We start from the raw sequence: 17505 nt of genomic DNA, 5'->3' as shown, positions 1-17505 counted from the left end.
TGATATGAGACACTCTTCCTCCCACTGATATGGGACACTCTTCCTTCCACTGATATGAGACACTCTTCCTCCCACTGATATGAGACACTCTTCCTCCCACTGATATGAGACACTCTTCCTCCCACTGATATGAGACTCTCTTCCTCCTACTGATATGGGACACTCTTCCTCCCACTGATATGAGACACTCTTCCTCCCACTGATATGAGACACTCTTCCTCCCACTGATATGAGACACTCTTCCTCCCACTGATATGGGACACTCTTCCTCCCACTGATATGAGACACTCTTCTTCCCACTGATATGAGACACTCTTCCTCCCACTGATATGAGACACTCTTCCTCCCACTGATATGAGACACTCTTCCTCCCACTGATATCAGACACTCTTCCTCCCACTGATATGGGACACTCTTCCTCCCACTGATATGGGACACTCTTCCTCCCACTGATATGAGACACTCTTCCTCCCACTGATATGAGACACTCTTCCTCCCACTGATATGAGACACTCTTCCTCCCACTGATATGAGACACTCTTCCTCCCACTGATATGAGACACTCTTCCTCCCACTGATATGAGACACTCTTCCTCCCACTGATATGGGACACTCTTCCTCCCACTCATATGAGACACTCTTCCTCCCACTGATATGGGACACTCTTCCTTCCACTGATATGAGACACTCTTCCTCCCACTGATATGAGACACTCTTCCTCCCACTGATACGAGACACTCTTCCTCCCACTGATATGAGACTCTCTTCCTCCTACTGATATGGGACACTCTTCCTCCCACTGATATGAGACACTCTTCCTCCCACTGATATGAGACACTATTCCTCCCACTGATATGAGACACTCTTCCTCCCACTGATATGAGACACTCTTCCTCCCACTGATATGAGACACTCTTCCTCCCACTGATATGAGACACTCTTCCTCCCACTGATATGAGACACTCTTCCTCCCACTGATATGAGACACTCTTCCTCCCACTGATATGAGACGCTCTTCCTCCCACTGATATGAGACACTCTTCCTCCCACTGATATGAGACACTCTTCCTCCCACTGATATGAGACGCTCTTCCTCCCACTGATATGAGACGCTCTTCCTCCCACTGATATGAGACACTCTTCCTCCCACTGATATGGGACACTCTTCCTCCCACTCATATGAGACACTCTTCCTCCCACTGATATGAGACACTCTTCCTTCCACTGATATGAGACACTCTTCCTCCCACTGATATGAGACACTCTTCCTCCCACTGATATGAGACACTCTTCCTCCCACTGATATGAGACTCTCTTCCTCCTACTGATATGGGACACTCTTCCTCCCACTGATATGAGACACTCTTCCTCCCACTGATATGAGACACTCTTCCTCCCACTGATATGAGACACTCTTCCTCCCACTGATATGGGACACTCTTCCTCCCACTGATATGAGACACTCTTCTTCCCACTGATATGAGACACTCTTCCTCCCACTGATATGAGACACTCTTCCTCCCACTGATATGAGACACTCTTCCTCCCACTGATATGAGACACTCTTCCTCCCACTGATATGAGACTCTCTTCCTCCTACTGATATGGGACACTCTTCCTCCCACTGATATGAGACTCTCTTCCTCCCACTGATATGAGACACTCTTCCTCCCACTGATATGAGACACTCTTCCTCCCACTGATATGAGACACTCTTCCTCCCACTGATATGAGACACTCTTCCTCCCACTGATATGAGACACTCTTCCTCCCACTGATATGAGACACTCTTCCTCCCACTGATATGAGACACTCTTCCTCCCACTGATATCAGACACTCTTCCTCCCACTGATATCAGACACTCTTCCTTCCACTGATATGAGACACTCTTCCTCCCACTGATATGAGACACTCTTCCTCCCACTGATATGAGACACTCTTCCTCCCACTGATATGGGACACTCTTCCTCCCACTCATATGAGACACTCTTCCTCCCACTGATATGGGACACTCTTCCTTCCACTGATATGAGACACTCTTCCTCCCACTGATATGAGACACTCTTCCTCCTACTGATATGGGACGCTCTTCCTCCCACTGATATGAGACACTCTTCCTCCCACTGATATGAGACGCTCTTCCTCCCACTGATATGAGACACTCTTCCTCCCACTGATATGAGACACTCTTCCTCCCACTGATATGAGACACTTTTCCTCCCACTGATATGAGACACTCTTCCTCCCACTGATATGAGACACTCTTCCTCCCACTGATATGAGACACTCTTCCTCCCACTGATATGAGACGCTCTTCCTCCCACTGATATGAGACACTCTTCCTCCCACTGATATGGGACACTCTTCCTCCCACTCATATCAGACACTCTTCCTCCCACTGATATGAGACACTCTTCCTTCCACTGATATGAGACACTCTTCCTCCCACTGATATGAGACACTCTTCCTCCCACTGATATGAGACACTCTTCCTCCCACTGATATGAGACTCTCTTCCTCCCACTGATATGGGACACTCTTCCTCCCACTGATATGAGACACTCTTCCTCCCACTGATATGAGACACTCTTCCTCCCACTGATATGAGACACTCTTCCTCCCACTGATATGGGACACTCTTCCTCCCACTGATATGAGACACTCTTCTTCCCACTGATATGAGACACTCTTCCTCCCACTGATATGAGACACTCTTCCTCCCACTGATATGAGACACTCTTCCTCCCACTGATATGAGACACTCTTCCTCCCACTGATATGAGACTCTCTTCCTCCTACTGATATGGGACACTCTTCCTCCCACTGATATGAGACTCTCTTCCTCCCACTGATATGAGACACTCTTCCTCCCACTGATATGAGACACTCTTCCTCCCACTGATATGAGACACTCTTCCTCCCACTGATATCAGACACTCTTCCTCCCACTGATATCAGACACTCTTCCTCCCACTGATATCAGACACTCTTCCTCCCACTGATATCAGACACTCTTCCTCCCACTGATATCAGACACTCTTCCTTCCACTGATATGAGACACTCTTCCTCCCACTGATATGAGACACTCTTCCTCCCACTGATATGAGACACTCTTCCTCCCACTGATATGAGACACTCTTCCTCCCACTGATATGAGACACTCTTCCTCCCACTGATATGAGACACTCTTCCTCCCACTGACACCAACTATGGGTTACTTTTATTCCTACTGACACCAATGATAGGGTACTATACCTTCCTACTGACACGAATGATGGGGTGCTATTCTATCAACTGACATCAATGATGGGACACTATTCTTCCTACTGACAACACTGATGGGACACAATTCTTCCTACTGACACCAATGATGGAATACTATTCCTTCCACTGGCACCAATGATAGGATTCAATTCTTCCTACTGACACTAATGATGGGGTACTATTCCTTCTACTGACACCAATGATGGGGTGCTATTCTTTCTATTGACACTAATGATGGGGTACTATTCCTTCTGTTGTTACCAATGATGGGACACTATTCTTCCTACTGACACCAATGATGGGGCGCTATTTTTCCTACTGACACCAATGATGGGGTACTATTCCTCCCACTGACACCAATGATGGGGTTCTATTTTTCTTATTGATACCAATGATGGGGCATTATTCTTCCTACTGGCACCAATGATGGAATACTATTTCTTCCTACTGACACCAATGTTGGGGTGCTATTCTTTCTATTGACACTAAATGATGGGGTACTATTCCTTCTATTGATACCAATGATGGGACACTATTCTTCCCACTGACACCAATGATGGGGTACTATTCCTTCCATAGACATCAATGATGGGGTACTATTCCTTCCACTGACACCACTTATGGGACATTATTCTTCCTACTGTCACCAATGATGGGGTGCTGTTCTTTCTAGTGACACCATTAATTTGCTACTATTCCTCCCACTGACACCAATGATGGGGTACTATTTTTCCTATTGGCACTAATGATGGGGCACTATTCCTCCTATTGACACTAACATTCAACCCCCCCCCCCCCCCCTTAAATTCTGAAACACGGTAAACTGGCCTTTTGTTTAGAAAGTTTGGAGACTCCTGCAATGCAGTATCGCTAACTGGAGCTGAAAGACTTTGATAATGAGGGTGGAAATTAAAAAAAGAGGCACGGCCGCTAAGCGCTGATGGCTTGTGCCCTCATTAGCGGTGCTGCTCTGGTTATTGCATACAAGGCCAGTTTCCATCAGCAGGATTAGTGGGGAAAGCAGCGTGTACAGCGGGGGGTCTGCAACCTTTTCCATATTAAGTGACAATTTACAAGCATTAGCAAACAGAGTGCCAGTGAACAATAGCGGGCCGTAGCGTAGTGTTTTTTTGTACTGATAGTTGTACTTGCTTTAAACTCATTACACTACAGACTAGATATGCTATGTTTTAACCCTTTCACTGCTACCATTCTAAGGCTGATCCCACCAAACCCTCCAATCAACGACCCCACCCCCCTCGCCCGTACCCGGTGCGCTGTCCTATGGCCTGGGGTGGCCATGGCAGATGTCAGTGTAGAGCGGAAGGAGATTAGCCAATATCTGCCGATCCTCCCTCTGGTGAATGAACCTGGAAGCAAACCGCATTTTTTTTCCAATTCCAGGTTCAGAGCTGGAATAGTGGTCAGAGGAGCAGCTATTCAAGCACCATCTATGCTTACATGTGCCATGTTTTCAGCTGCACACACGTGTCTAAATGACTAAATTATGCCGCGTACACATGGTCGTTTTTTGTGATGAAAAAAAACGACATTTTAAAAAACGTCATTTAAAATGATTGTGCGGCTAAAACGACATTTAAAACGACGTTTTTAAATCCGCGTATGCTCAGAAGCAAGTTATGACGCAAGCCTGAATGGAACAGAGTGCCGTCGTACGTGTTGTACCTAACCGCGTTTTGCTAGAGCATTTTGAAAAAACTATGGTGTGTAGGCAACAAATCGTTTTTAAAAATGAAGTTTGAAAAACGTTGTTTTTTTCATGAGAAAAAAACGACGTTTTTTTTACAAGACAAAAAACGACCGTGTGTACGTGGCATTAGTGCAGTCCTCCTTCACTTACCTCATCCTTCCATTTTGCTTTTAAATGTCCTTATTTCTTCTGAGAAATCCTCACTTCCTGTTCTTCTGTCTGTAACTCCACACAGTAATGTGAGGCTTTCTCCCTGGTGTGGAGTGTTGTGCTCGCCCCCTCCCTTGGACTACAGGAGAGACAGGACGCTCCCTACGTTGCAGATAGAGAAAGGAGCTGTGTGTTAGTGGGCGTCCTGACTCTCCTGTAGTCCAAGGGAAGGGGTGAGCACGACACTCCACACCAGGGAGAAAGCCTTGCATTACTGTGTGGAGTTACAGACAGAAGAACAGGAAGTGAGGATTTCTCAGAAGAAATAAGGCTATTTAAATTCAAAATGGAAGAATGAGGTAAGTGAAGGAGGACTGCACTAAGGTAAAGGAGAGGACAGGGATCGCCTCTGGAGAATCAGAGGACAGGGATCGCCTCTAGAGAATCAGAGGACAGGGATCGCCTCTGGAGAATCAGAGGACAGGGATCATCTCTGGAGAATCAGAGGACAGGGATCACCTCTGGAGAATCAGAGGACAGGGATCACCTCTGGAGAATCAGAGGACAGGGATCACCTCTGGAGAATCAGAGGACAGGGATCACCTCTGGAGAATCAGAGGACAGGGATCATCTCTGGAGAATCAGAGGACAGGGATCACCTTTGGAGAATCAGAGGACAGGGATCACCTTTGGAGAATCAGAGGACAGGGATCACCTCTGTAGAATCAAAGGACAGGGATCACTGGCAGGTCACTTGGCAGAACTCCTTTCCCATCCCAACACTGTATATAGCTCCTCCCCCACACAACACAGGGTTGAAGAATCCCAGCTGGTGACTAGGTGACATTAAGCGGTGTCTTACCTCACCTGTGACATTGGTGCCATCATGGCTACAGGATGGCACTCTCCTCCTCTTGCCTCACTGAGCTTGTTTATCATTCCATGTTGCCAGCACACAGAACAGACACTTCCCATCCTCGGCTGTTCTCACCCCGTGTTCCTCTCCATTTAGTAAATGTCTCACAGCTTCTCCCCAGCCAATGAGAACGGAAGGATGTGGACTGTGGAAGGCAAAGTGGAAGCCCAGTACTGGAGCGTGGCTGTGGGGCCCTAGGGCAGATCGGAGCTGGACTTTGTGGAGGATATGATAATATGACAGGGAGGCTGCAGGGGCCCCCTGCAGCTAGGGGCCGGGTTGCGATTGTGACCCCTGCAACCCCTTATGCTACGCCCATGCCACCCGCCTTGTAACCCAGGCTATGCATTCCCACCCGCCTTGTAACCCCGGGCTATGCTGTCCCATCTTTAGGCCCAGGACAGCCATGGTGGATGTCAGTTGGTAGAGCAGAAGGAGATTAGCCAATATCTGCTGATCCTCCGTCTGGTGAATGAACCTGGAAGAAAAGAGTGTTTTTTTTTCAATTCCAGGTTCATAGCTGGAACAAGGGTCGGGGGAGCAGCTATTCAATGACCACCTCTGCTTACAAGTTCCATGTTTTCAGCTGCATACACATTTCTGAATTGCTGCTTTAAACTTCCTACACTACACAATAGATACGTTATGTTTTAACCCTTTCGCTGCTACCGACGTAAGGCACAACCCACCACCACCACCAAATTCACCCCCACCCGCCTTGTTTCCCAGGCTTTGCTGTCCCATCTGTAGGCCCATGACGGCTATGGTGGATGTCAGTGGGTAGAGCAGAAGGAGATTAGCCAATATCTGCTGATCCTCCCTCTGGTGAATGAACCTGGAAGCAAAGAGGTTCACTTCCAGGTTCAATGCTGTCACAGTGGTCAGAGAGCAGCTATTCAAGCACCATCTGTGCTTAGTTGTGCTATGCCTTCAGCTGCACACACATTTTTGAATTACTTGTTTTAAACTCATTGCACTACAGCCTAGATATGTTATGTTCTAACCCTTTCTCTGCTACCAACAACAGAGTTTGGGCAGAAAAAGCGCTTGACGCTTGTAAACGCGTCTAAACGTGTGTTAACGCTGGGCGCATTTATCACGTAAATGGTAATTCGTTTCACTCAAATAGAGAACAATGTTACCCCAATTGGGACTTTTGAGGCAGACTGAAGAAATAGTAAGGAAGTGTAACAAAAAGTATAATAAAAATTACTAAAATTTTTTTTTACAATCCTAAAAACGACCATGGAGGTCGATTGTAAATCACTGTATAAAAAAACGCATGACATGATGAAACGGATTATTGTATACGGAAAGCACCCTGAAACTCGGATATGCTGGAGCACCAAGCTGGCCAATATAGAGTAAAAGGCCAGATTGTGGAGCTGTTCACAGAGGAACCCAACACGTTTTGGACATGTATGTTTATTCCTTCTTCAGGGTGAGAGAAGGGTGCAAAAATCTACAACATAATAGTACAATGGTAAAGATATATTCCTGTTGGGATATGCTATTGTCATATAGATTTTTCCTTTACCCCTGATTATCTTTTCTAAATATATATCATATGCCTGTTCTATTGTGACTCACCTGTTTGCTCCAATGATTGTATATCTTATCTTTACCATTGTGCCATTATGTTGTGGATTTTTGCACCCTTCTCTCGCCCTGAAGAAGAAAAAAAACGAAACGCGTTGGGTTGCTCTGTTAACTCCTCCACAATCAGGCCTTTTACTCTATATTGGCCAGTTTGGTGCTCCAGCATATCAGAGTTTCAGGGTGCTTTCGTTAATTCCAAAATTTCCGAATTTCCAAATTTTTCAATTTCCGAATTTTCAGATATTAGCATTTTGGAAATTCGGAATATCGGAAATGTGAAAATTCGAAATTTCGGAGATTGGAATTTCGGAATATAAAAATGTTGAAATTAGGAAATTCAAAATTTTGGAAATGTGAAAGTTTTGGAATTTTGGAAATTAGAAAATTCCTGAAATTCAAAGATTTCTGAAATTAAAAAATTCCTGAAATTTGTAAATTCGTAAATTTGTAAATTCGTAAATAGAAATAATAATCGGAAAATTCTAAAAAATGAAAATCTGTTTAACAAATTTTTCGTAAATTCATAAATGTGAGAATTAGAGAATCCGAAAATTTTAAAATACAAAAATAAGAATAAAAATCCGAAAATTCAAAAGAACGAAAGTTTGAAAACCCGGAAATTCAAGATAATAACTAACTAACTAATAATAACTTTTACTAACTAAACTAAATTATAGGTATTGGAAATTCCTTTCAAATTTTGTCTGTTAGTGATCGTAACGAATACAAATTTATTCGAAGTTACGAATTATCCAAAATAACGAATGCCGCATCTAAACGAATGGAATGTAACGATCTAATAATATTAATAATAAAAAAACGTTTTATTATTATTATTATTTATTATTAATTTGTTCTATTCCATTTTCTTAGATGCAGCATTCGTTATTTCGGATAATTTGTATTCGTTACATTCACTAAGAGCAAAATTTGAAAGGAAATTTCAACACCTAGAATTTAATAGTTAGTTATTATTTAGAATGTTACTGATTTTCTTTCTTTTTTTCAGATTTTCGGAAATTTGAAAATCGGAGATTTCAAAATCAGAATTTCAAAATGGCAAAATCCAAAATTCAGAAATTTGAATTTCCGAATTTTTGAATTTCCGAATTTTCGACTTTCGGAATTTCACATTTTTAAAAGAAAGAACGAAAACGAAAAAAAAAATTCAGCAGTGAACGTGTCTAGTGCTTTCTGTATACAATAATCCATGTCATCATGTTATGTGTTTTTATGATGTGATTTACCATCAACCTCCATGGTCGTTTTTCTGATAGTATAACAATAACATTTTGATAATTTTTATTATACTTTTTGTTACACTTCCTTAAAACGGGAGTTCACCCGAAATTTTTTTTTAACCTTCTATTGATGCTCATTTTGTCTAGGGGAATCGGGTAGTTTTTTTAAGATCTAAGCAGTACTTACCGTTTTAGAGAGCGATCTTCTCCGCTGCTTCCGGGTATGGGTCTTCGGGAGCGGGCGTTCCTATTTGATTCACAGTCTTCCGACAGGCTTCCAACGGTCGCATACATCGCGTCACGAGTAGCCGAAAGAAGCCGAACGTCGGTGCGGCTCTATACGGCGCCTGCGCACCGACGTTCGGCTACTTTCGGAAAATCGTGACGCGATGTATGCGACCGTTGGAAGCCTGTCGGAAGACTGTCAATCAAATAGGAACGCCCAGTCCCGAAGACCATACCCGGAAGCGGCGGAGAAGATCGCTCTCTAAAACGGTAAGTACAGCTTCGATTTTAAAAAAACTACCCGATTCCCCTAGACAAAATGAGCCTCAATCTAAGGTTAAAAATTTACTTTTCGGGTGAACCTCCATTTTAATATTTCTTCAGTTTGCCTCAGCCTCAAAAGTCCCAATTGGGGTAACATTGTTCTCTATTTGAGTCCTTCTGAGATGTTGGCAGAATTTCTTATTTGATGAAGACCAGTATATATTGGGCCCATATCCCCATAACATACGTTAATTCATTTCACTGGCCAGAATACATTATTTATTCTGGCCAATGAAATGAATGAACACCCAAGTGCTGTCTGTATGTCTGTAAATGCGCCTAAACGCTTCTAAAAGCATTAGACACTTTTACAAGTGTCAGGCGTTTTTTCTGTAAAAAAAAAAATGCTGCTACCAGGAGGAAGGCTTCTAGAGAGTGAGGCTGCATTCACACCTGAGCATTTCAAAGTCGCACGTTTTTACCATGTATTTCCAACGTTTTTGCCAACGTAAAAAGCAGAAAAACGCCTGTAATCTGCACCAAAGAAGCTCATGTTCTTTTTTGAGCTTTAGGCCCCTTTCACACTTGTGCGACTTGTCCTGTGACTTGGGACTGCAAAGTCGTACCCCATGATAACCATTCATATCTGTGCGACTTCAAATCGTGCCGACTCCAAAGTAGTCCCTGTACTACTTTGGTCCAACTTTCATGCGAGTTGAGGTCCATAAACCTCAAGTTTACACAGGCAGTCTCTGAAATCGCGGCTGCGAAATCGCTGCAAAATTGCACGACTTAGTCGCGGTAGTGTGAAAGGGGCCTAAGGGCCAGTTCACACCATAGAAACGCAGTACGGATGCGTTCCAAGTGCTTGGGCATTTTTTGGCATGTTTTTGATGCATTCCAGTGAGTTTTTGATGCGTTTTTGATGCAGTCCAGTGCTTTTTTACCCTCTTTTTTCTTAACCTTAGTGCTAGTTCACACCAGATGCAGTTCCGTTCAGTTCCGTGTGCTTTTTTTCTGCACTAAGGGCCAGTTCACACCAGATGCAGTTCTGTGCGTTTTTTTCTGCACTAAAAATGCATGCACAGTGTTTTCCATGTATTCCAATGGCTCTAGTTGGCTCTAGTTCACACCATGCAAGTCAGTTTCTGCACTGAAAACTGACCAGAAACTGACTGCATGGTGTGAACTAGAGCCATTGGAATACATGGAAAACACTGTGCATGCATTTTGTGCAGAAAAAAGCGCACGGAACTGAACAAAACTGCGTCTGGTGTGAACTAGCACTTAATAAGGACATGTGTGTTCCAGTGCGTTTCGGTGCATTCCAGTGCGCTTCTGGGGCCAGATTCACAGTGGACTTACGACAGCGTATCTCCACGTACGCCGTCGTAAGTCCGAATGTGAGCCGTCGTATCTATGCGCCTGATTCTTAGAATCAGTTACGCATAGATTTGGCCAAGATACGAGCGGCGTAAGTCTCCTACGCCGTCGTATCTTGGGTGCATATTTACGCTGGCCGCAAGGGGCGCTTCCGTAGATTTACGCGTCGAATATGTAAATTAGGTGGATACGCCGATTCACAAACGTACTTGCGCCCGCTACGCCGTTTACGTTAGGCTTACGTCCGGCGTAAAGTTACCCCTGCTATATGAGGCGCAGCCAATGCAAAGTATGGACGTCGGCAAGCGTATCTTTTTACGTCGTTTACGTAAGTCGTACGTGAATGGGGCTGTGCGTAGGTTACGTTCACGTCACAGGCATTGGGCCTGGCGTATCTTATGGAGTAAATTCGACGTGGTACTGAGCATGCGCGCGAATGCGCCGTACGATCGGCGCTTCATTTGCATGGGGTCACGGCTCATTTTAATAAAACACGCCCACCTCTTCCACATTTGAATTAGGTGGGCTTACGCCGGACGATTTACGCTACGCCGCCGCAACTTACGGAGCAAGTGCTTTGTGAATACTGCACTTGCCTGTCTAAGTTGCGGCGGCGTAGCGTAAATAGGATACGCTACGCCCAACTAAAGATACACTCTCCTACGTGAATCTGGCCCCTGATGCTTTTACAGCGATCCAGTGGAGGAAAATTGCAGCAAGTCCCTACTTTTTTTTTCTGGAACTGGAACGCACTAGAACTGCAAGCACTGGTGGGAGCTTTGCCATTGAAAACCATATAACCTACTTTCCATGCGTTTTTGATGCAGAAAAAAATGCACTGGACTGCATGTGGTGTGAACCGGCCCTAAGGCGTTATTTCTGGCGTTTTGCTTCAGGTGAAAAAATGCTCAGATGTGAACAGGTGCCATTGAAATGAATGGGATTTTGCTTGTTGGGCATTTTTCAGGCGTTTTTTTCAGGCGTTTTTTTCAGGCGTTTTACGAGCTGCAATAGCTCAGGTGTGAATGCAGCCTTAATCAAATCATTGAGTGTGCCTGAGGCCTAAAATGTCATTTTTTGATTTGTCACCCGCTGTTCCTCTTTGCAGCTCTGCCTCTTCCTTATCTCTTCTGCCCTTTGTACATCTTATTATCTCACGCCCCCCGTTTCGATCTCTGTTACCCCGACTCCCTTGGCATTGATTTTAAAGCTGCTTCTTAGAAAATATTTCAATACTGCAATAACTATAATAACAATAATTATGTTTGCTAACACCTATGTACTAACTCTGTACACGTTTTCAGAAGGCGCAGTGAAAAGTGCAGAGGGCGACGATGTGTTTGGTAAGTTAGAAATTAATAAAACTTTGCTTTGCCAATAGATTAAAAAGTGTAAAATGGGCGCGCTTTTTTATAAGGACACTGATGCTGAGCATAATTCGTTACTGAAACATGCTTGTAATCCAAAGCACTCTTATATCAAAGCGAATTTCCCCATAAGAAATAATGGAAAGTCAAATAATTCGTTCCACAACCATTTCTACATATGCTTTCAATCTATAGTCCATATAAAAAGATTATAGCAAAGGTTGTTTAACCATAAAATGTCCATCCACAAATGGAAGTCTCCACAAGGGGATTAGAAGTAAAATCCAACAGGATCTCCAGAGTATAAAAGAGAAGAGAGGCGCCTCTAAGTGTAGAAATATGGTTACATTTAACCACTTAAGGACCCCTTCACACTGATATACGTCGGCAGAATGGCACGGCTGGGCACATCCACGTACCTGTACGTGGCTCTTTAAGCCCAGCCGCGGGGTCGCGCGCGACCCAAAGCTCCGTGACCGCGGCCGCAGGACCCGCGTACCCGATCGCCGCTGGAGTCCCGCGATCGGTCCCCGGAGCTGAAGAACGGGGAGAGCCGTGTGTAAACACAGCTTCCCCGTTCTTCACTGTGGCGCCGTCATCGATCGTGTGTTCCCTTATATAGGGAAACACAATCAATGACGTCACACCTACAGCCACACTCCCTACAGTTAGAAACACAGATGAGGTCACACTTAACCCCTTCAGCGCCCCCTAGTGGTTAACTTCCAAACTGCAATTATAATTTTCACAGTAAACAATGCATTTTTATAGTATTTTTTGCTGTGAAAATGACAATGGTCCCAAAAATGTGTCAAAATTGTCCGATGTGTCCGCCATAATGTCGCGGTCACGAAAAAAATCGCTGATCGCCGCCATTAGGAGTAAAAAAAAAATTATTACTAAAAATGCAATAAAACTATCCCCTATTTTGTAAACACTATAACTTTTGCGCAAACCAATCGATAAACGCTTATTGCGATTTTTTTTTACCAAAAATAGGTAGAAGAATACGAATCGGCCTAAACTGAGGAAAATTTTTTTTTTTTATACATTTTTGGGGGATATTTATTACAGCAAAAAGGAAAAAATATTGCATTTTTTTTTTTAAATTGTTGCTCTATTTTTGTTTATAGCGCAAAAAATAAAAAGTGCAGAGGTGATCAAATACCACCAAAAGAAAGCTCTATTTGTGGGAAAAAAGGACGCCAATTTTGTTTGGGAGCCACGTCGCACGACCGCGCAAGTCAGTTAAAGCGACGCAGTGCCGAATCGCAAAAAGGGCCTGGTCCTTTACCTGCATTTTGGTCCGGGGATTAAGTGGTTAAAGAAGGTCAAACATTTAGCAACTCACATGGTTAAAAGAGGCTCATCTAAGTATGCAGGGAGCCGGTGTAAAGCTGTCCACATAGACCATCCCCCGCACCACTGGCTCTCACCGCCGTCAGTCTGCATTCGTGACCGGGAAGACTACCCTGCAGTAGAGCGATCTGAAAGCGAGGCTTGAAGCGCTCGTGGAGCGCAAGGTGGAAGGGACGACTTCAATGGCGGTGCGGAGGATGGTCTATGTGGACAGCTTTACCCCGGATGCCTCCATACTTAGATGTGCCTGTTTTAATCATCAACCATGTAAGTTGCTAAATGTTGTACCTTCATTAAATGTAACCATATTGCTACACTTAGAGGCCCCTCTCTTTCTTTTATACTCAATTGTGACATGATGCTACTTGTATATCAAATCAAAATGTATACATTTTTTGCTTGTCCTGCAAAATGCTCTCAAACCAAGGTTTTACTGTATATAAATATACATGAAGAATGATGTCCATTAAAGGAGTTGTAAAGAAAATTTTTTTTTGCACCTTAATGCAATCATTAAGGTGAAAAAACATTGGATGCTGTCACCCCCCCCCCCCCCCCCCCCCCTGACCCCTTGAAAGTCCCGCACGGTCCCGAGATCCTCTTCGTCGCTCAGCCTGGCCGCTGATTGGCTAGAGCGAATGGATTGACAGCAGCGCAGCCATTGGCTGGCGCTGCTGTCAATCACATCCAGTGACGCGGTGCGCGCCGAGGGGCGGAGCCGAGTGATACAGTGAGCGGCTATGGCCGCTCGCTGTATCACGGGATCGCGCCCGCAATTACTCACCACCATGCGAGCGCTCTCGTAGGACTGTGGTCAGTACTTGCGGGGAGGACCAGAGACAGCCGCAGAGGGACCCCAGAAGACATGGATCGGGGCCACTCTGTGCAAAACGAACTGCACAGTGGAGGTAAGTATCACATGTTTGTTATTTTAAAGCAAAAAAAAAATCCTTTACTAACCCTTTAAGACTATGTGGTCCTTTACCCACTTAAGGACCGCCTAACGCCGATATACGTCGGCAGAATGGCACGGCTGGGCACAGGCACGTACAGGTACGTGTAAACACACCTTCCCCGTTCTTCACTGTGGCAATGTCAGTGATCGTCTGTTCCCTGATATAGGGAACGACGATCACTGACGTCACACGTCCAGCCCCGCCCCCCTACAGTTAGAATCACACATGAAGTCACACTTAACCCCTACAGCGCCCCCTAGTGGTTAACTCCTAAACTGCAATTGTCATTTTCACAGTTAGCAGTGCATTTGTATAGCACTTTTCGCTGTGAAAATGACAATGGTCCCAAAAGTGTCCGATGTGTCCGCCACAATGTCGCAGTCACGAAAAAAATCGCTGATCGTCGCCATTAGTAGTAAAAAAATAATTATTAATAAAAATGCCATAAAACTATCCCCTATTTTGTAAACGCTATAAATTTTGCCAAAACCAATCGATAAACGCTTATTTGTGATTTTTTTTTACCAAAAATAGGTAGAAGAATACGTATCGGCCTAAACTGAGGAAAAAAAATGTTTTTTTATATCTTTTTTGGGGATATTTATTATAGCAAAAAGTAAAAAATATTCTATTTTTGTTTATAGCGCAAAAAATAAAAACCGCAGAGGTGATCAAATAACACCAAAAGAAAGCTCTATTTGTGGGGAAAAAAGGACGTTGATTTTGTTTGGGAGCCACGTCGCACGACCGCGCAATTGTCAGTTAAAGCGACGCAATGACGAATCGCAAAAAGTGGCTCGGTCATTGACCAGCAAAATGGTCCGGGGCTGAAGTGGTTAAACATTGACCGGCCGAAATTCGAACTATGACCGACTTTAGAGACAGTAAACTGGCCCCTTGTTTATAAAGTTTGTTTGCTTTTAAGAATGGGGGTATCCAGCCAGTGAACCAACATGTCATCTTCAAAAGTAAAGGACCAAGATTTTAAAAGTGACAGGCCCATTAAATGTGAGATTGTGATAAGGTTGATCTTGTCTCAAAGTTGAATCGTTTTTTATAAATGATGACTTCTCTTGCAGACTTTAATGAAGCAGTGCCAGAAACAGAGAGGCTGGATTCTCAAGCTCAGAAGACTCGGGCTCACCTGATTGTCAAGAGCAAAAGGCACAGACCATCCAGAACGCGGTTACGGGACAGCGTCAGCTCCACAGATGGAGAAGACAGCATTGAGAGGAAGGTATATTCGTTTTTTTTTTACTTCTCTGCTTGGGACGCCCCTTTCCATTAGACTTATTTACTAAAGTCATGTAAAAAGCTGTGATTATGTGCCACCCACTGCGCCCTCTACAATTATCCTTCTGGGCTTAGTACAGCAGATTCATTGTGGCAGTGCCACACACACACACATACATATATACATATACTGTACACACACCCATACACAGGAATGGTTAGTGTTAAGGTAACAGAGATGGTTAGTGTTAGGGTTACATGGAGGGTTAGTGTTAGGGATACAAAGATGGTTAGTGTTAGGGTTACAGGGAGGGTTAGTGTGGGGGTTACAGGGAGGGTCAGTATTAGTGTTACAGGAACGGTTAGTGTTAGGGTTACAGGGAGGGCTAGTGTTAGCATTACAGGAATGGTTAGTGTTAGGGTTACAGGGAAGTTTAGTGTTAGGGTTACAGGGAGTGTAAGTGTTAGGGTTACAGGGAGGGCTAGTGTTAGCATTACAGGAATGGTTAGTGTTAGGGTTACAGGGAAGTTTAGTGTTAGGGTTACAGGGAGGGTTAGTGTTAGGGTTACAGGGAGGGTTAGTGTTCGCATTACAGGAATAGTTAGTGTTAGGGTTACAGGGAAGGTTAGTGTTAGGGTTACAGGGAGGGTTAGTGTTAGGGTTACAGGGAGGGTTATTGTTAGGGTTACAGGGAGGGTTAGTGTTAGGGTTACAGGGAGGGTTAGTGTGAGGACCCGTACACACGTCCGAGAAGCTCGACGGGCAAAACACATAGTTTTGCCCGTCGAGTTCCTTGTGAAGCCGCCAAGGATCTCGGCGAGCCAAGTTTCCCCATTGACTAACGAGGAAATAGAGAACATGTTCTCTATTTGGCTCGACGAGTTCCTCGTCGGCTTCCTCGGCCAAAAGTGTACACACGACCGGGTTTCTCGGCAGAATACGGCACCGATCGAGTTTCTGGCTAAATTCTGCCGAGAAACTCGGTCGTGTGTACGGGGCCTAAGGGTTACAGGGAAGGTTAGTGTTAGAGTTATTGGGAGGGTTAGTGTTAGGGTTACAGGGAAGGTTAGTGTAAGGGTTACAGGGAGGGTTAGTGTTAGGGTTACAGGGAAGGTTAGTTAGTGTTAGGGTTACAGGGAGGGTTAGTGTTAGGGTTACAGGGAAGGTTAGTTAGTGTTAGGGTTACAGGGAGGGTTAGTGTTACAGGGAAGGTTAGTGTTAAGGTTACAGGGAGGGTTAGTGTTAGGGTTACAGGGAGGGTTAGTGTTACAGGGAAGGTTAGTTTTAAGGTTACAGGGAGGGTTAGTGTTAGGGTTACAGGGAGGGTTAGTGTTACAGGAAGGGTTAGTGTTAAGGTTACAGGGAGGGTTAGTGTTAGGGTTACAGGGAGGGTTAGTGTTACAGGAAGGGTTAGTGTTAAGGTTACAGGGAGGGTTAGTGTTAGGGTTACAGGGAGGGTTAGTGTAAGTGTTACAGGAAAGGTAATATGAAGGATAGTGTTAGATTACAGGGTGGGGGGTGTTAGTATTAGGGTTTGGGGCTCAGGAAGTGTTTGTGTAAGGTTTAATGTTAGTGCTATACAGAGGAGTACTGTAGGGTTAAATGGAGCATTTGTATGAGGATTAGTGTAAAGGTAAAATCTCTTTCATCCCCTGTACTTGCATCCTTTTGCCTACCATGGGATAAGAAACCGCTCCAGGTCAATCCATGAGCTAGTCGATCCCCACCACCCCAACCCATGATATTCTTCTTTTTTTTTCTTAAAGTACCGTACCCTCAATTTAAAATACTTTTTAAGTTATTCCATGTCAATAGGAGCATGAAACAAATATAA

General features: G+C 44.4%; 1 protein-coding gene across 4 annotated transcripts in view; it reads left to right on the top strand.

Annotated features, from left to right (window-relative positions):
• PPP1R9A (protein phosphatase 1 regulatory subunit 9A) overlaps nucleotides 1-17505 on the top strand; it is a 333162-nt gene that overhangs the window by 274590 nt on the left and 41067 nt on the right. For 2 of the 4 annotated variants that reach the window (XM_040352310.1, XM_040352309.1), the window contains exons 12-13: nucleotides 12060-12098; nucleotides 15517-15674. In XM_040352310.1, coding sequence (XP_040208244.1) covers nucleotides 12060-12098; nucleotides 15517-15674 — 197 coding nt within the window. The remainder of the gene's footprint in view (nucleotides 1-12059; nucleotides 12099-15516; nucleotides 15675-17505) is intronic. The other 2 variants (XM_040352313.1, XM_040352312.1) reach the window with 1 other exon arrangement.

The sequence above is a fragment of the Rana temporaria genome, chromosome 5 (genome assembly GCF_905171775.1).
Source record: "Rana temporaria chromosome 5, aRanTem1.1, whole genome shotgun sequence".
Lineage (NCBI taxonomy): Eukaryota > Metazoa > Chordata > Amphibia > Anura > Ranidae > Rana > Rana temporaria.
Note: the sequence above shows the minus strand (reverse complement) of the source record. Positions and strands in the feature narration are given on the sequence as shown.